Here is a 21,093-nt window from a genome sequence, read left to right on the forward strand (position 1 = left end):
GACAGGAAACTATCAACACCCTAGAGGAGAAAGCAGGAAACAGCCTCCTTGACCTCCACCGCAGCAACTTCTTACTTGACACATCCCCAAACAAAGGCAAGGGAATCAAGAGCAAAAATAAACTACTGGGACCTCATCAAGATTAAAAGCTTCTTCACAGCAAGAGAAACAATCAATAAAATAGGCAACAGACAGAATGGGAAAAGATAGTTGCAAATGACATATCAGATAAAGGGCTAATATCCAAAAATCTATAAGGAGCTAATTCAAGTCCACACCCGAAAAACAAATAATCCAGTGAAGAAATGGGCAGAAGATATGAACAGACACTTCTCCAAAGAGGACATCCAGATGGCCAACAGACCCATGAAATGATGCTCAGCGTCCCTCCTCATCAGGGAAATACAAATTAAAACCACACTGAGATACCACCTCACACCAGTCAGAGTGGCTAAAATGAACCAATCAGGAGACTCTAGATGCTGGCGAGGATGTGGAGAAACGGGCACCCTCCTACACTGTTGGTGGGAATGTAAACTGGTGCAGCCCCTCTGGAAAACAGTGTGGAGGTTCCTCAGGAAACTAACAATAGAACTCCCCTAGGACCCAGCAATAGCACTGCTAGGAATTTACCCAAGGGATACAGAAATGCTGATGCATAGGAGCACATGTACCCCAATGTTCATAACAGCACTCTCAACAATAGCCAAAACATGGAAAGAGCCTAAGTGTCCATCCATGGACGAATGGATCAAGAAGATGTGGTTTATCTATACCATGGAATACTACGTGGCAATGAGAAAGAATGAAATCTGGCCATGTGTAGCAACATGGATGGACCTTGAGGGTGTTATGCTGAGTGAAATAAGTCAGGCAGAGAAGGACAGATATCATATGTCTGCACGTATTGGAGGATTCGGAGGAACTTAATGGAGGACCATGGGGGAGAAGAAGGGGGGAAATGGTGGGGGAAAGGGAGAGAGGCAAACCATGAGAGACTCTTGAATGCTGAGTATAAACTGAGGGCTGATGGGGGATGGGGAAGAGAGGAAGGGGGGTGATGGGCATGGAGGAGTGCACTTGTGGGGATGAGCACTGGGTGTTACATGGAAACCAACTTGAGAATAAACTGTTAAAAAAAAAAGAAGAACCTGAATTTAATCACAATAAAATTCAGATAAAACTGAAATAAGAAATATTCTATTAATAAAAAACACAGTGGAGCAGAGGGACTGTATTCTATTAAAATGCCTGTATTCAAAAATCAAAGAAAAGCTGTGGAAATGTTTTAGAATAAAAGAGGCTAAAGAGACATGGCAACTGAATACATCATGACCCTAGTCTCTCTGTGCAGAGGGGGAATGTGCTAGAGGGGACATTATTGGGTCAACTTACAAAACCAGAATACAAATACATGGTAGGTTATAAAAATATGTTAACATTAAATTTCCTAAAGTTTACAACCATGCAGTGGTTATGCAATAAAATATACCTGTTCTTATGAAATACAAACTGAAGTATTTTGGGGTAAATTGTAATGATGTATGTAACTCGCCCTCAAGTGATTCAGAATAAAATAACACATGCATAACCGACAGCAAAATACTAACAGTAGATGAATCTAGGTAAAGGGTATACTAATGTTCTTTGTGCTATTTTCACTTATGTATCACTTGTACATTTTCAATTCTTTCCAAAGTTTTAAAAATCCACATCAGTGACTAAGATTATTATGTATCTAAAATCCTGACAGATTGTCTATTTTCTATGCATACCCTACACAGTAACTACAACATGGACCAATTCTGTGGCAACAATATGGTAAGTACTCAATAAATGTCAGCAATTACTATGTACTAGGTCCTATGCTAAATGCCTGAATGCACTTTTTGTCAACAGGCATCTTGTAATCAAAGAACACCGTCTATCCTAATGGTATTATCCATTACCAACAAACGTCACTACAAAATATAAAAAATTAAAGTACAGAATTTACTCTGACAAGTTCATAATTTCTATTCAATTTTTTCCATTATGAGGAATGCCAGGTATAACTTTCATTTTAATTCATTACTAATAAAATATTTTCCTGGACAATATGAGGCAAAACTACCAAGTAATTCTTTTCTAATTTATCTGAATGCAACTGATTGTTAATATGATAGCAAAGAATATAAATAAATAACTTACACTTTGTTAATTTCTTTGGACTCTGTGAAGGCACTGGCTGGTTATCAGTATTTGAAAGAGGAACTTCTAATCCCCCTTGGGAGGCCCAGCCTGTGGGGAAAAGAAGTAAGGAATTATCCACTGTTAGTCAAATAGGAAGCAGCATCAGAAAACATAAGAAAAGGTAAAAATATCTAATGAGTACTTTAATCTTTCTACTAGGGTATGATTCTACAATAGAAGAGGTAGAAAACACTTAAAATGTATCTGAAATTACGGATTTTATCATCAAGTTTAGTTTCAGGCAGAATTAGATCAGACTTCCTAACAGTTTTCAAAGTGGTTTGGAAATAAATATACAAGTGTTCTTTTTAAACAAATGCAGATAGATAAGGTATAGAAAGAGAATTTCTAAGGAGTTGGGAGGGAGGAAATCTGACAATTAGAATCTTGAAACCTTTAACTATGTTTATACCCTGGACTCAGTAATCTTATTCCCAGAAATTTATTTAAAGGAAAAAAGTGCATGTATGATTAAGTTTATTGCAGCATTATCTATATAATGAAAAAGTCAAGGAAGAAAGATTATGGAAGATAAATGTGACAAATTACTATGCAGTTATTAAAAAGTATCATTATGAAAACACTCAACACCCAAAAAGCAAATAATCCAGTGAAGAAATGGGCAGAAGACATGAACACTTTTCCAAAAAAGATATCCAGATGGCTAAAAGACATATGAAATGCTCAACGCCAGTCATAATCCGAAAAATACAAATCAAAACCACTTCACACCTGTCAGAATGGCTAAAATTCACAACTCAGGAAACAGATATTGGTAAGGATGTGGAGAAAGGGGAGCCCTTTTGCACTAGTTGTGGGAATGAAAACTGGTACAGCTGCTCTGGAAAACAATATGGAGGTTTCTCAAAAAATTAAAAATAGAGCAGCGCCTGGGTGGCTTGGTTGGTTATGCTCCAACTTCAGCTCAGGTCATGATCTCATGGCTCATGGGTTTGAGCCCAACGTCAGTCTCTGTGCTGACAGCTCAGAACCTGGAGCCTACTTTGGATTCTGTGACTGTCTCTTTCTGCCCCTCCCTGTTCACGCTCTGTCTCTCTCTCTCTCTCTCTCAAAAATAAATAAACATTAAAAAAATTAAAAATAGAAATACCCTATGGCCCCGCAATTGCACTAGATATCTATCCAAAGGATACAAAGATGCTGATTTGAAGGGGAACATGTACCCCAATGTTTATAGCAGCACTATCAACAATAGCCAAATTATGGAAAGGGCCCAAATGTCCATTGACTAATGAATGGCTAAGGAAGATGTGATATATTATATACACATACACAAAATAGAATACTTCTCGCAATCAAAAGGAATGAAATCTTGCCATTTGCAACAATGTGGATGGAACTAGAGTGTATTATGCTAAGTGAAATAACTCAGAGAAAGACAAGTATCATACAATTTCACTCATATGTAGAATTTAAGAAACAAAACAGATAAACACAGAGGAAGGTAAAATAAGATAAAAACTGAGAGGGAGATAAACCATAAGAGACTCTTCAATACAGAGAACTGGGTGTTGCTAAAGGGGAGAGGGGTGAGAGGATGAGCTAAATGGGTGATGGCTAATTAAGGAGGGCACTTGCTGGGATGAGCACTGAGTGTTATGTGGGTGATGAATCACTGGGTTCTTCTCCTAAAACCAATACTAAACCATATGTTAGCTAAATGGAATTTAAATAAAATTTTTAAAAAGTACATTATGAGGGGCACTTGGCTGGCTCATTTGGTAGAGGAAGTGACTCTTGATCTTGGGGTTGTGAGTTTGAGCCCCATGATGGATGCAGAAATTACTTAAAAATAAAATCTTAAAAGTAAAACGTATCACTATGAATACTCTGTTAGTAAGATGGTGTAGTATTTGCTGTAACGTGAAAAATTATTTAGTTTATAATTAAAACACAGCACTAGAAAGGAATTTAAACTATCCTGTCTACTACCTTCCTTGTACTGAAGATATCATTTGAAGCCCATGTTCTTACTCAGGGTTCCTAGAACACAGATCTTCTAACTCAGGGCAGCTCACTTTCCTGGTTTACATTACAGGAGAGAAAGAAGTAGACATAAAGAAAAGGTGAGTGAAGTAGAGAGAGTCCTGTAGTAAGAGGCAGAAGACCAGATTTTGGTTCCCTCTTAATTGTTTAAACTGCCTAGTTATCTCGAACAAGATGCTCATTAAACACTGAATATCAACTGCCTCAGCCATTGCATGGGAACATCTGTCAGCCTGCAGGCAGGGACCAGAACAGATGTTCTAAGTGGTAAAGAAATATTGTTGATAATGTATTGCCAGAAAATAAGAAAAGAATCCAGTGCTGCTAGAGATGTGGCCAGTTAAGGAGAAAGAGCAATAGGTGTTTATGTGAAGAATGAATCTGTTTGTAAATCTTTATTAGGTCACTGATATGTGTGCAAGAGTAATTGTTTTCTAAAATTTTTTAGCAAAACATCTGAATTATCCTAGATATAGCGCCTCTTTATCAAATAATACTGTCCTTTTTTACTTCTAGGTTAAATTCTTACTGAGTGATTATTTAACTGATTTTTATTTTTTCTTTTCTTTTAGTTTTTTAATGTTTATTTTTGAGAGAGTGTGTTTGAGTGTGTATGTGTGCACAAGCAGGGGAAGGGCAAAGAGAGGGACAGAGGATCTGAAGCGGGCTCTGTGATGACAACAGAGAGCCTGATGCGGGGCTCGAACTTACGAACCAAGAGATCATAACCTGAGCCGAAGTCCAGTGCTTAACAGACTGAGCCACCTAGGCACACCTATTTTAAGTAGGCTCTATGCCCAATGTGGGGCTTAAACTGATAACCCTGAGACCAAGAGTCAAATGCTCTAGGAATTGAGGCAGCCAGGCACCCCTGATATTTATTTTATTTATTGAGCTAACTTTATGCTGCTGTCATAGAAAGCACAAAGATAAATTACCATACAGACTGTGTCCTTGAGATACTTGCAGACTGGATAAAGTATGATGGTCTTGCAGATACAGTATGAATGTAAGGATTTTAATACAAAGTATAATACATTAAGACACTGTTAGGTGCCATGAACCATTTTCCCAGGGATAAAATCTACTAGGGGTTGAAAGATAGGAACAGAAGGCAAGATGAATGATGATTATAGCCATTAAACACTATGCAAGGCCAGAAGTGGGAGAAACCACTCCACTGGGCAGTACTGAATAAGTATTCAAGGCTAGTTGGCCACCACGGAGAAAACACTAGACTGAGAATCTAACACACAGGTGCAAGCCCATGCTTTATTACTGAACATCATAAGCTAAAGCAGCAACACAAGCAATGATGTCTCAGAGGGATCTGAAAATAGTTACAGAAAATGGAAAGTATTGGGGGTGCCAAGGTGATTCAGACAGTTAAGTGTCTAACTCTTGGTTTCAGCCCAGGTCATGATTTCACAGTTTTGTGAGTTGAAGCCCCACATTGGGCTCTGGGCTGACAGTGTGGAGCCTGCTTGGGATTCTCTGTCTCCCCCTCTCTCTGCCCCTCCCTAACTCATGTTCTCTCTCTCTAAAAAACAAAAACAAATAAAAAACAAAAACAGAAAAGAACCCATAAGAAAAAAAGAAAATGTAAGTATTCTGAAGTAAGGTAAGAGATGAGTGGAAATGCAGGCAGAGGTTTTAACCTAGAGCCCATGGTCCTTCATTTTAAGGTAAGCAGGGTGCTGACATAAGAATCTGCTTCTTGGAGAAAGAACTCTTCCATGGAAGCATGGAAGATGACCTGAAGTTGGGAAGGTCTGGTAGGAGGGCTCTTGGAGCAGCGCAGTAAACCAAATAAGGCTCTAAATGCCTCCGATAATAGAGGAAGAAAGGAGAAGCATGAAATTGGAGACATGTTTTAGAAATAGAATTGACAGCACTTAGCAACAAATATGAAGTGGGGAGCAAAATGACTCCCAAGGTGCTAGGTTGATCACAGGTTGCTGGGACAGCAGGTCAGTAGAGGGAGTCCCTGACATATATACAAAGCAGGTGACCCTTTCCTCAGGAAAACACCCTCTCCAGCTTTCTACCACAACCCTCTAGTCCTGCTGCCTTGCCTAGGAGGCTGCCATGGAACTAGCCTTATCTACTCTAAACTCACAGGAAGAGAACACACCAACCTTTGCTAGATGGAAGAAACAATATGACCTGCCCTAAAGTAGAGATAGCTTAGCAGGTCAAGAGTTTAAAATAAGACACTGAGGGCGCCTGGGTGGCTTAGTCGGTTAAGCGTCTGACTTTCGCTTAGGTCATGATCTCGCGGTTCGTGGGTTCGAGCCCCGCGTCGGGCTCTGTGCTGGCTGCCGGCTCGGAGCCTGGAGCCTGTTTCAGAGTCTGTGTCTCCCTCTCTCTCTGACCCTCCCCTGCTCGCGCTGTCTCTCTCTCTCTCTCTCCTAGAAATAAATAAAAACATTTTAAAAAAATTTTAAATAAGACACTGATTTTCTATGTTAAGAAGACATCTGGGAAAGTCAATCTAGAAAATGTGGGGTTTGGTGGAGGTGGAAGAAAAGCAGCCCTTTTTTTTCAGTCTTATTGATACACTCCAGTAGTAATATTTGTTATTTTTTCAGTTGATAGGTGTGACTTCAGATTTTAATCTAGTGATACTAATGTTAAAACCAATATCCTTGTTGATTTTAGCATCCATATGCACATAGTTTTGCTTTACAAGGATTACAAGGATAAAATAAGCCACAGGTGTCCAAATGTTTCAGAGACACTTACTGTTGAAAGCTCCAGCAGCATGAAGGCCAAGATCAAACAGCTGTGAAGGAAGGAATCGCGAGGAATGAGCAAGAGGCTCAGATCCCACAGAAGGCTCCTGGAACGTGAGGCTGGTGCCTGGGCTCCCAAAGGCTGTCTGGCATTCTTGGGTAAATTCACCAGTACTTGAAGAACGAGGACTTAGCAAGTTGTTCAGAAATGAGAATTCTTTCTCAAAATCATCTTCCAGTGAATCAACAGGTAAATCTTTTGCAACTGTTGAATGAAAATAAAAACAGAATGGCTCTTTTTGAGGAAATGAGAGTAGGGTGTAGGGCAAATCAAATTTGGTTCACTGTTCTTATACATTACAATGATTTTCTAACATAATTTTTAATGACCAATTAAACTGATTGGAAGTTCATATGAAATTATTTCTAATTGGGTAGGCTATAGATCAAAATGAAGATCAAAAATCACAATGAAGATATAATAGTTAAGAGTATCTATGTGTGAAATAATGAAGCAGCCACTATGTAAGGCAAAAACTACAGGGGATGCAAGAAGTAGAAACAAATTAATGATAATAGAATTTAATATACCACTCTCAGTAAAAAACAATAGACTTTAATATATCACTGTCAATAAAAAATATGCCCAAAAGGCAAAAGTAAAGATATAAAAGATCTAAACCATAATTAATAAGATAGCTATTTTGAATATATATAAAATTAATAGACAACACACTTGAGCTGCCTGGTTGGCTCAGTCAGTGGAGCATGTAACTCCGGATCTCAGGGTTGTGGGTTTGATGCCCACATTGGGTGTGCAGATTACTTAAAATAAAATCTTTAAAAAAAAAAAGATAAAGAAATTATATTTTCTTCCCACACACTGAAAATTCACAAAAATTAATTATACTAAAGTGCACACATAAAAATCAATGAGTTTCTTAAAGTAGAAATACTACAAACAACATGCAAGAAAGTGAAGTAATTTAAAAAATGAAACTAAAAACTAAAAGGTTCTTCTACTTGTAAATTTTAATACAGTCTATTAAACAACTGTTGGTTGAAAGGGGAATGGAATTTCTGAAAAATAATAATAAAAAAGACATTTCAGTTATAATCCATGGAAACTTAAATAGCAGTTAACAGAGAAAAAATAATCCTGAACACCTTTACTGATAAAAATGAAAAAGGCCTCCCATATGATACAGTAAGGAAGTCTATGGAGAGGCATACTAGTTTTTAAATATCTGGTGGAAAATGTTTAAAAAATAATCATTAAAGTCTCTAGAAATTGTTCCAAGGACATACATCAAATGAGGAAACACTTAAGAAAATCTATTAAAATTCAGACTATGGTATCTGAACTAAGAACGGAATGCATTCCCTTCCCAATTTAGCAAGATGGAAATTCCACTCTTGCCCTGTGTAGCCAAGAACATAGGGCTCCTGCTCCCAAAAGTCTCAGTCAAGAGTTATGTTCCCAGGAGGGGCAGGGTATCAGCTTTTCATATCGTGTCCTCAGGTACCTATTGGCTAAGTCAGGGCAGTACAGTCAAGAGGTGCCAGCTCCCATTTCTACCCAGATAACAAGATCCCAGTCATAAGATGGAGACTATGATTTGGGTGTGGGTTGCTGAGAATACAAGGGCTCTGGGTTATGCGACCCTGCTCATAATGTGATAGTTTCATTCAGGAAAAGCAAGGCCAAAAAGAATTGAGACTACCATCACCCTCCTCACTTAGCACCCAGCTCCCAGAGCAAGGATCGCGTTCAGAAACATGTCACTGAGAGGTCACCTGGGTGGCTCAGTCGGTTAAGTGTCCGACTTTGGCTCAGGTCATGATCTCACAGTTCATGGGTTTGAGCCCCTCATCGGGCTCTGTGCTGACAGCTAGCTCAGAGCCTGGAGACTTGGTTCAGATTCTGTGTCTCCCTCTCTCTCTGACCCTCCCCTGCTCATGCTGTCTGTCTGTCTCTCTCTCTTAAGTAAGTAAATAAATAAATAAATGTCATTGTTTCCATCATCAGATAAATGTAGGCCAACTAGTTTGCCTGAAAGAATCAGGGAAGAAGCCTGTGGGGACAAGCCTGCCTAGGTAGGGTAAGAACAAATCTCAGTGACTCTGGGAAATATCCTCTCACAGGAGTCCAAATTTTATTGGTTTTGTTTGCAGAAAAATTTATGATCCAGAGCATTCTTAAAAATAATAAAGCAATCAGATGGAAATTAGTGGTGCTTAACAGCTGGGTGTGATCAGGGAAAAACACTGTCAAAGAGAACCCTTACCAAAACAAACTGTAGGTAAAGCTAATTCTGTATCCTTGTTCCACTGTTGGGGGCTGAGGGGCTGGGGAGGGGTGGGGAATAGACTCCACCAAAATAATCCAGCCTGTCACTAAACAAATAAAGCAAGCAAATAATAATAACAAGCCCCAAAGAAGAAGACGAGTAGCCAAAGTTGCTAAAATATATTATCTAAAATGTCCAGTTTCCAACAAAAAACAAGGTAGGCCAAAACAAATGAACAATAAATGGGAAAAGTAGGACCATACAATTTCAAGAAGGCAGGCAACACAAGCTGCCTGTGAGAGCAAACCGAATGTCATATTAACAGGCAAAACCTTTAAAGTAACTCTTATAAATATATTCAAAGAACTAAAAGATAGTATGATTAAAGTAAAGGAAGTATGTTGATAGATATGGTAATTAACTAGATGGAGAGAATCCTCTCACAAGGTATATATTATATCAGCACACTTCAAATACCTTAACAATTTTATTTATCAATTTTACGTCAGTAAAACTGAAAATTTTGTTAAAGCAATCTTTAAAAAGCAAAGAAAGGTGTTGTGACAATACTGTATCAAATAAAGAATATCAATAAAGAGTCAGAAATTACAAAAAAGAACCAAATGGAAATTCTGAAATTGAAAACTACAATAACTGGGGCATCTGAGTGGCTCAGTTGGTTAAGCGTCTGACTCTTGATTTAATCTCAGGTCATGATCTCACGGTTCATGGAATCGAGCCCCACGTCAGGCTCTGCATTGCCAGTGTGGACCCTGCTTGGGATTCTCTTTCATTTCTTCCTCTTCCCTGCTTGTGTGTGAATGCTCTCTCTTTCTATTTCTCAAAATAAATAAACTTAAAAACATTTCTTTAAAAAGTACAATAACTGAGGGGTGCCTGGGTGGCTCAGATGGTTGGGCATCCGACTTCGGCTCAGGTCATGATTTCACAGTTTGTGAGTTCAAGCCCCATGTCAGGCTCTGTGCTGCAGCCTGCTTCTGATTCTATATCTCCCTCTCTGCCTCTCCCCAACTCACGGTGTGTCTGCCTGTATCTCTAAAATATATAAATCTTAAAAATTTTTTTAAAGTACAATAACTAAAATGAAAAATTCACTCTCAAGGATCACCAGTAGATCTGAACTAGCATAATAAAGAATTAGCTAACTTTAAGATAGACTGACAGAGATTATGCAACCCAAAGAACTGAGAGAAGAAAAAAGAATGAAGAAAAATGCAGAGTATCTAAGTGAAATGGTGGGCCAGTATCAGAAGTACCAGTATACACACAGTAAGAGTTTCAAAAGGATGGGGGAGGGCAGAATTTGAAGAAATAATGGATAAAATGTCCCAAATTTGTTGAAAACATCAATGTACTCATCCAACAAGCTTAATAAAACCCAAGTAGAATCAATTAGAATCAATATAAAGAGATCTGTATCTAGATACGTCATAGGCAAACCACTGAAAGTGAACAATACGGAAAAAATCTTCACACTCACAGACTAAAAGGAACAATATTGTTCAGATAGCAATTAACTCCAAACTGATGTATGAATCCAACATGACGATTGTAAAATTTATATGGAAATGCAAAGAAGTTATAATAGCCAAAACAATTTTGAAAAAAGAACTATGCTGTAGGACTTATACTACCTAATTTCAAAATTTACTATAAAGCCAGAGTAATCAAAACAGTGGCCAGTGGTAATAGCCAAGGTTAGGTATACAGATCAGTGGAACAGAAACTAGAATCCAGAAACACACCCTTACGTTTTTTTTGGTCACTTGATTTTAACAAAAATGCCAAGAGAATTCAGCGGAGAAAAGGAATGTCTTTTCAATAAATTGTACTGGTACAAGTAGATATACATATGCAATAAACAGAAACAAAAATAAAACTTACCTACCTTATACTATACACAATTAACTCAAAATGATTATAGTCCTATAGGTAAGAGCTAAATTTATAAAACTTCAAGAATACATATGAGAAAATCTTTGAATCTTGGGTAGGGAGATCTAGATGTGATACCAAGAGAACAACACATAGAAGAAAAAAATGTTGTTGAAATTCATAAAATTTTAAACATTTTGTGTTTCAAGATGCAAAATTAAGAAAATAAGATAACTAGAATATCTACAAGTCGTATGACAAAGAACTTGTATGAAGAATAAAGAAATCTTGCAATTATAAGGTAAATAACCCAATTAAAAATAGGCAATAGATTTTATAGATTTATCAATAAAGATATATGAATGGCCAATAAACACAAGAAAATATACTCAACATCATAAGTCACTGGAGAAATGCAAATTAAAGCCACAAATTAAAAGCACTAGAATGTATATGGTTAACAAGACAATACCAAATGTTGCCAAAGAGTGGAGAAACTAGACCTCCTCATAATTTGCTAGTCGGAATGAAATAGTAGTAAAGCCATTTTGAAAAACCATCTGGCAGATCCTCAAAAAGATAAAGTTAAATTTGCTGCATAACATAGCAGTTCCACTTCTAGGAATCTAATGAATAAAAATTCAACAACCATTCCTAATAAAACTTAAGAAATTAGGAATATATGGATACTTCCTTTTTTTAAGTTTATTGATTAATTTTGAGAGAGAGAGAAAGGGAGGGGCAGAGAGAGAGGGAGAGAAAGAGAGAATCCCAAGCAGACTCTGTGCTGTCAGAACAATGCCCAACATGGGGCCCAATCTCATGAACCATGATCTAAGCCAAAATCAAGAGTCGGAGGCTTAACAGACTGAGCCGGCCATGCACCCAGTGGATACTTCTTTAATGCCACAAAATTGATACTTCATTTCAAAAGCCAGCATCTTAATTAATTCAGAAACATTCAACTGGTTTTGGAGGTAGAAACAAATGCAATTAAATAAAAGAAATCAATTACAGTAACATGAACTGGTAAAGAAAAAACAGGATTCTCTCTATTTGTAGATGACATGATAGTGTATCTGGAAAACCCTAGAAAATCAATGATGAAACAAACTCTAATTATAAAAAAATTCAACAAGGTAGCAACATATAATACTAACATGCAAAAAAATCAATAGCATTTTGGGGCACTGGGCGGCTCAGTCAGTTAAGCTCTAACTCTTGATTTCTGCTTAGGTCGCACTTGTGAGATAGAGGCCCATGTTGGGCTTCATGCTGAGTGTGGAGCCTGCTTAAGATTCTCTCCTCTCTCCCTCTGTCCCTCCCCAGCTTCTGGTCTCTCAGAATCAAAATAAATAAATAAATAAATAGAGAGATAGATAGATATCAGAGGTTAAAAAAATAGCATTTATATACACAAACTAATAACCAGAAAAGGGGCACCTGGCTGGCTCAGTTGGTAGAGCATTTGACTCTTGATCTCAAGGTCATAAGTTCAAGCCCCACATTGGGCATAAAGATTACTTAAGATATATCTATCTATATAATATATATATTATATATATCTAATAGATTATATATATTGCTTTATATATAATATATATTATATATAAAACTTATACATAATATATAATTACATATANAGATAAAATACTGAGAAATAACAAAACTGTTCAAAACCTATATTAAAAAAATCCTGTATATAAAAGATATACAAGAAAATTTTAAATAGAAAAATATCCCTTGTTTCTGGTTAGGATGTCTCAGCACCATCAAGCTGTTTTTCACATTTAATATAAACACAATAAAAGGAATAATGAGTTTTATGGAGGTGGACAATATAAAATTTATATTGAAAAATAAACATGCAAGAATAGCTAAGAAAATAATGAAAAGGATACTAGCCCTACCAGATATAAAAACACAAAAGAAAATTTCTATAATTAAAATCATATGGCATTGGTATATGCACATATCAATGAAATATAAAGGAAGCTCCAGAACAAAGCCAAATACATATAGAAACCTAATATATGACTGGAAGCTATCTCAAATTACTGTGGCAAAGATGGCATTAAAAAAAAAAGATATAAAAGGATGACTACTTACAAAAGATAATATTTAATCTACTGCTAATACCATATGGCTGCATAAACTCCAAATGAATTGGATTTCTAAATGTGGGGGTGCCTGGATGGCTCAGTCAGTTAAGTGTCTGATTCTTGATTTTGGTTCAGGTCATGATCTCAAGGTTCGTGAGATCAAGCCGAGTCTGGCTCTGTGCTGACAGTGCACAGCCTGATTGGGATTCTCTTTCCCTCTCTGTCTGTCCCTTCCCCCAACTCATGCATGCTCTCTCTCTCTCTCTCTCAAAATAAATACTAACAAAATAAATAAATGTAAAAAATAAAAGTACACAAATACCAGAAGACAGCATCAATGAATTTTTCTAACCGGAGTTTTCTATATGACAAAAATCAAGATCCAATAAAAGAAAAGATTAATAAATTTGACTACATAAAATTATTTTTAAAAATTTACATGGCAAGAAACAAATGAAAAATCAAAAGACAAATGACAAAGTGGGAGAAAATATTTGCAAAATAACTGTGTGGGGAAGATATTCAAGTTAGTTTTTTTTTTTTTAATTTTTTTAAATGTTTTATTTATTTTTAGGAGAGAGAGAGAGACAGCGTGAGCAGGGGAGGGTCAGAGAGAGAGGGAGTCACAGGCTGAAACAGGCTCCAGGCTCTGAGCTGGCAGTCAGCACAGAGCCCGACGCGGGGCTCAAACCCACGAACTGCGAGATTATGACCTAAGCGAAAGTTGGACGCTTAACCGACTAAGCCACCCAGGCGCCCCTCAAGTTAGTTTCTACTGAGTATCTAAACTTGCTGGATAGGGGAGGTACACTAGACAGTATGACTCACAGTTACACAGATACATCTGGACAAGGGCCCAAACATACAAAACAAATAATGACTTCAATTCCATTGTGATGTGTTACAAAGTAGAAGTGCAGGGTTGCATCCCTATATAGAGACCTATACAGTTTTAATGTTGAGGAATTAAGTATTAAATTAAAAGTAAAGAATTTTAAATAATAAATTATTCATATATATGATGAAATTATAATTTCTTACCATTTTCATAGTTAGAAACCTGAGGTACTCCAAATTCTCTTATTTGAAAATGCTTTTCCTTGTGATCTTTGGCTGCTGAAACAAAATCACATAAAAGGCATGCTTATTACTGTATTTTATAATTTACTGTATTTACTGTATTTTGTAGTTATTGGCTTAAGTGTTCAATTGGCCAAATCAGTTTATAATTTACATAAAAGGGAGATGTAAAAATTTAAAGAACCATACATAAAAATTACACTTGTATGTGTTTATACATGTATATGTGTGGGTACTATGTGTATATATTATGCACATACACACACACAGATGGTCCCCTACTTACAATGGTTTAACTTACCATTTTTTGACTTTATGATGCAAAAGAGATACACATTCAATAGAAACTGTACTTCTAATTCTGAATTTACTATTTTCCCAGACTAGTGATATGTAATACAATATTCTCTTGTGATTCAAGGCAGCAGCAACAAGCCACAGCTCCCAGTCAGCCATGTGATCACAGGGTAAACAACTGATACACTTACAAACTTCTGTACCCATAAAACCATTCTGTTTTCAGTTTCAGTACAGTATTCAATAAATTACATGAGATATTCAATACTTTATTATAAAATAGGCTTTGTGTTAGATCATTCTGCCCACCTGTAGGCTAATGTAAGTGTTCTTAGTACATTTAAGGTAGGCCAGGATGAGTTATGATGTTCAGTATGTTCGATGTATTAAATGCATTTTGATTTACGTTTTTTTGGTATAGAGGGGAACATACATTTTTGATTTTTAAAAATGTTTTTTAAATTCCAGTATAGTTAACGTACAGTGCTATATTAGTTTCAGTGTTCAACTTACAGTATTTTCTTTTTTTAAATTTTTTAAATTTTTATTTTTTTCAAATAGTTTATTGTCAATTTGGTTTCCTTATAACACCCAGTGCTCATCCCCACAAGTGTCCTCCTCCATGTCCATCTCCCTCCCCCCCACTACACCCATCAGTCCTCAGTTTGTTCTCATCATTCAAGAGTCTCTCATGGTTTGCCTCTCTCCCTCTCCCCCACCATTTCCCCCCTTCTTCTCCCCCATGGTCCTCCGTTAAGTTCCTCTGAATCCTCCTATACGTGCAAACATATAATATTTGTCCTGCTCTGCCTGACTTACTTCACTCAGCATAACACCCTCAAGGTCCATCCATGTTGCTACACATGGCCAGATTTCATTCTTTCTCATTGCCACGTAGTATTCCATGGTATAGATAAACAACATCTTCTTGATCCATTCGTCNAAAAAGCTCTCAGTTTTTCCCCGTTGAGGTTGATGGTAGCTGAAGGCTTCTCATAGATGGCTTTTATGATGTTTAAGTAGGTTCCTTCTATCCCGACTTTCTCGAGAGTCTTTATTAAGAAGGGATGCTGTATTTTGTCAAATGCTTTTTCTACATCTATCGACAGGATCATATGGTTTTTATCTTTTCTTTTGTTGATGTGATATATCACATTGATTGATTTGCGATGTTGAACCAGCCCTGTAACCCAAGAATGAATCCCACTTGATCTTGGTGGATAATTCTTTTTATGTGCTGTTGGATTCGATTTGCACAACTTACAGTATTTTCAGCTTATGATGGGTTTATCAGGATGTAACCACATCTGAAGTTAAGAAAGAACTATAATACAATATGTACAACTTACATGTATGTATTGTATATATATAGTATGTATATATACATATTATATGTATACATATATATACACATACACATAACTTTTTTTTTTTTTAATTTATTTCTACGAGAGAGAGAGAGAGAGAGAGACAGCGTGAGCAGGGGAGGGTCAGAGAGAGAGGGAGTCACAGACTGAAACAGGCTCCAGGCTCTGAGCTGGCAGTCAGCACAGAGCCCGACGCGGGGCTCAAACCCACGAACTGCGAGATCGTGACCTAAGCGAAAGTCGGATGCTTAACCGACTAAGCCACCCAGGCGCCCCACACATAACTTTTTAATACCCACAGGTATTCAGGTCTCATGTTATATCTATGTTCCCCTGAAAGTTAAAAGTTTTCACATTCCATGTAAATTGGTATAGCCATTATGGAAAACAGTATGGATGTTCTCACCCAAATTAAAATTAGAACCATCAAATGATCCAGGAATGCCACTTCTGGCTATTTATCCAAAAACAAACAAACAAACAACTACTTTGAAGAGATATATACACCCCATGTTCATTGTGGCATTATTTACAATAGCCAAGATATGGAAACAACCTAAGTGTCCATCAATGGATGAATGGGCAAAGAAAATGTGGTATATACATACACAATGAAGTTTTAATCAGCCTTTAAAAAAAAAAAAAGAATGAGATCTTGCCATTTGCAACAACATGGATGGACCTTAAGGGAATTATACTAAGTGAAATATGACAGAGAAAACAAATTCTGTATGATCTTACTCATTTGTGAAATTTAAAAAAGAAACAGGGGAACCTGGGTGGCTCAGCTGGTTAAGCCTTTGGCTCAGGTCATGATCTCACAGTCTGTGAGTTCGAACCCTGCATCCGGCTCTGTGTTGACAGCTTAGAATCTGAAGCCTACTTTGAATTCTGTGTCTTCCTCTCTACCCTTCCCCCACTCACGCTCTTTTTCTCTCTCATAAATGAACATTTAAAAATTTTTAGTTAAAAAAAAAGACAAACAAAAACCAAGCCCACAGACCAGATTTGGTGATTGCCAGAGGCAGGGGACAGGGGGTGGGGGGGTAGGCAAAATAGGTGACTAAAGGGGGAGGGGCTGGGTGGTTCAGTAGGTTAAACGTCTGGGGACTCTTGTTTGGTTCAGGATATGTCATGTTCTTGTGAGATTGAGCCCTGCTTCAAGCTCTGCACTAACAGCACACAGCCTGCTTGGGATTCTTTTTCTCCCCCCTCTCTGCCTCTCTCCATTCATGCTTGTGCGCACTCGCGCGCTCTCTCTCTCAAAATAAGTAAACACTTAAAAATAAATAAATAATAGGGATATAATGTCTCACATGGTGACTAGTTAATAATACTGTATTGTATGTTTGAAGTTGCTGAATGAATAAATATTAAAATATATTATCACAAGAAAAATTTTTTTGTAACTATGTATAACATGTTATCTAGACTTATTGTGGTGATCATTTCACAATATATGCAAATATTAAATCATGCTGTGAATCTGAAACTAGTGAATCATTTATATATCAATTAATATAAAAGTTTTCACATTCAACAGCTTATCCTCTCCCTAGTGGACCTGTGTCTAATTCTGCATTCTTTGAAAGTCCGTTTTATATTTTGTTCTGCCTGATCTCCATGTCTCTGCACAACAGATATTTACTTTATGTGTGAACAGCTGTAAGCAGCTTCTCCACATTCCTCCCCTATACCAAAGTGAGAGTAGTGATTTCATACCAAGAGAAAGATCAAACATATGTGCTAAAAGACAGCATACTTTTAGGGTTTTTTTTTTTTTTTAATGTTAAAAACCAGGGGCACCTGGGTGGCTCAGTCACTTAAGTGTCCACCTCCCGATTTCAGCTCAGGTCACGATCTCACAGTTTCGTGAGTTCAGGGCCCGCACTGGGCTCTGTGCCAACAGCCAGAGCCTGCTTGGGATTCTCTGTTTGCGCTCTTTCTCACTCAAAAATAAATAAACATTAAAAAAGAAGAAAAATACCATACAAATCAAAGCTCCTCAGGCAGAAAAAAAAATGTTTAAAGAAAAAAAAAACTATCTCGGGGCGCCTGGGTGGCTTAGTCGGTTAAGCGTCCGACTTTCGCTTAGGTCATGATCTCACGGTTCGTGGGTTCGAGCCCCGCGTCCGGCTCTGTGCTGCCTGCCAGCTCAGAACCTGGAGCCTGTTTCAGAGTCTGTGTCTCCCTCTCTCTGACCCTCCCCTGCTCACGCGGTCTCTCTCTCTCTCCTAGAAATAAATAAAAATATTAAAAAAAAAAAACTATCTCCAAGTTTGTGACAAATTATGCTCCATTATTAATTCAGAAGTCAGTTTCTCACATAATCCACCTGTACCTCATTTGCAACCTAGTAAAAACACAGAGACCAGAAACAAAAACAAAACCAATAACCAAACAAAGAGAAACATAAAGCCCAAGATTTTGGCATCTTCAACTGTTATTAAGGACATTTTTCAAAAAGATAAATGAAATGTAAATATCTCCTATATACAACATGAATAGTCTTGCTGATGTATAGTGAACTTAGAGGGTGTAATACATCTAAGGACAAGGTAGTAATATCTGTACTACACTCTCATAAAATTTGATGCTCAGCTTGGAAAACTAAAAGAAAATAGAAAAAATTAAATCAACCAAAGTAATCAAAAGACAAACAAAATCAAAAGAAAAGTACAAGGAACTCAGGGTTATTTAGCAAAAGACAGAAGAAAGCAAATACTAACAAAAATAAAACTAGTTAAGCTAAGCTAATATCATACAGAGGAAACTTTAAGCCAAGAAGTAATATTAGGAACAGAGAGGTTCATTATATTGATAACAGATTAATTCACTGAACAGATATAAGAATGCTAAATTTATATGTAACCATCACTTCAAAATTCTCAAAATATAAAAAATTAAAAAATACAAAAAGAATGAAAATCTACTTAAAGAGCCGAGATTTCAAAATACATTTCTCAATTATTGATAAATAAATTAAAAATTACTAATTATATAAAAGACTTAGAGTAGCACAAATAAAAAGCTTGATGTAATAGATATATAGGCTCCTGCATTCAACAGTTAAAGAACACATATTCTTCTCAAGCACATGGGATAATTAGAACATCTGGCTACCTTTTAGTCCATAGAGAGGGTCTCAATAATTCAAAGAATCAGTATCACAAAGATAAATTCTCTGACTATAATGAAATTAAATTTAAAAATCAATAACAGGGGTGCCTGGGTGGCTCAGTCATTTAAGTGACCAACTTTGGCTCAGGTCACGATATTGTGGTTCGTGGGTTTGAGCCCCATGTTGGGCTCTGGGCAGATAGCTCAGAACCTGGAGCGTGCTGTGGATTCTGTGTCTCCCTCTTCCTGCCCCTCCCCTGCTTGTGCTCTGTCTCTCTCTCAAAAATAAATAAACATAAAAAGTTTTTTTAATCAATGACAAAAAGATTAATTTCAATATCTTCTTAATTTGGCAATTTCAGAAACACAGTTTAAGATCACTCATGGCCATAGATCACAGAAGGTAGTATGAAAAGTTTAAAACAATTTAAATCAAATGATAACGAAAATACTATATATCAGGGCACCTGGGTGGCTCAGTCGGTTAAGCGTCTGACTTTGGTTTCAGCTCTGGTCCTGATTTCACAGCTCGTGAGTTCAAGCCCCACATTGGGCTCCATGCTGACAATATGAAGCCTGCTGGGATTCATTCATTCTCATTCTCTCTCTCCCTCCCTCTCTCTCTCTCTGCTCCTCTCACTCTGTCTGTCTCTCTCTCAAAAATAAATTAAAAATTTTTTTAATTAAAAAAATACTATATATTAAAGTTTATGGACATCCATACAATAGATTAAGCAATAAAAAGGAACTACCAACACAAATTATGTCAGGGATAAACCTCAAAGAGTGTTATGAGGTGAAAAAAGTCAAGTACAAAAAGACCACATATTGCATGATTCTAGTAATATGAAATGCCCACAAAAGGCAAATTTATATATAGAGAAAGTAGATTAGTGGTTGACTAGGAATAAAAATGGGGATTATAGCAAATGAATGTGAGGGATCTTATTAATGGGAGGATGAAAAGATTCTAAAACTGACTTACAGAGATGTTGCAACACTCAGTAGTAACTAAAATTACTGAATTGTACAACTGAATGAGTTTTGTGATATATAAAATATACCTCATAAAGCTTTATTTAAAAAAAAAATTTAATGTTTTATTTATTTCTGAGAGAGAGAGAGACAGCATGAACAGGGGAGGGTCAGAGAGAGACAGGGAAATACAAAATCTGAAACAGGCTCCAGGCTCTGAGCTGGCAGTCAGCACAGAGCCTGACGTGGGGTTCGAACCCACAAACCATCAGATCATGACCTGAGCCGAAGTTGGACACTTAACCGACTGAGCCACCCAGGTGCCCCATCATAAAGCGTTTTTTAAAAAACTTGTGGGATACAGAAAAAGAGAACTTTTAGCCTTAAAAAAATAATAGAAAATAATAAAGAACTAAAATTAATGAAAGAGAAACAAAGATTCAATAGAAAGGATTAACAAAACCAAAAGCTGATTTGTTGACAGAATAAACCATTCATCTGGAATGAAAAAGTGGGTATAACTACTGATACAGCAGGTTTTAAAAGATTGAATAATGCTACAAATGAATGGTAAAACTACACCACTATCCATTATACTCCATTTGGAACTTTAAAAAAAATGTTCTCTACCTGGTTACAGAATTATCTATACAGAAGTAGCTAACCTTTTGAACATTCATTTGAAGCTATGTTAGATATGGAATTCCAAAATTATTACGGCTTGTTTTTCAGTATGATCTCTATGTGTACACTTAAAAATGCCTCTCATGTGGGGTACCTGGGTGGCTCAGTCAGTTAAATTTCAAACTCTTGGTCTCAGCTCAGGTCTCGATCTTGGGGTCATGAGTTCAAGCCCTGCATTGGGCTCTGTGTTGGGTGTGAAGACTATTTTTAAAAAAATGCCTCTAATATTTACTGTACACCTATCCTGTGCTATGTAGTTTATAAACATTATATCTAGTCCTAATGTCTCTGTAAGGTAGGAGTAAAT

The 21,093-nt window shown here is 36.9% G+C and overlaps 1 protein-coding gene across 1 annotated transcript in view; it reads right to left on the minus strand.

Moving 5' to 3' along the window:
- The window catches only part of ICA1L (islet cell autoantigen 1 like), a 64,005-nt gene that overhangs the window by 16,150 nt on the left and 26,762 nt on the right, over window positions 1–21,093 (minus strand). The window contains exons 10-12 of the mRNA XM_077747564.1: window positions 14,305–14,379; window positions 6,985–7,239; window positions 2,191–2,280 (exon numbers count right to left, since the gene is read on the minus strand). Coding sequence (XP_077603690.1) covers window positions 2,191–2,280; window positions 6,985–7,239; window positions 14,305–14,379 — 420 coding nt within the window. The remainder of the gene's footprint in view (window positions 1–2,190; window positions 2,281–6,984; window positions 7,240–14,304; window positions 14,380–21,093) is intronic.

This window comes from Crocuta crocuta, unplaced genomic scaffold (assembly GCF_008692635.1).
Source record: "Crocuta crocuta isolate KB4526 unplaced genomic scaffold, BGI_CrCroc_1.0 scaffold159, whole genome shotgun sequence".
Taxonomy (NCBI): Eukaryota; Metazoa; Chordata; class Mammalia; order Carnivora; family Hyaenidae; genus Crocuta; species Crocuta crocuta.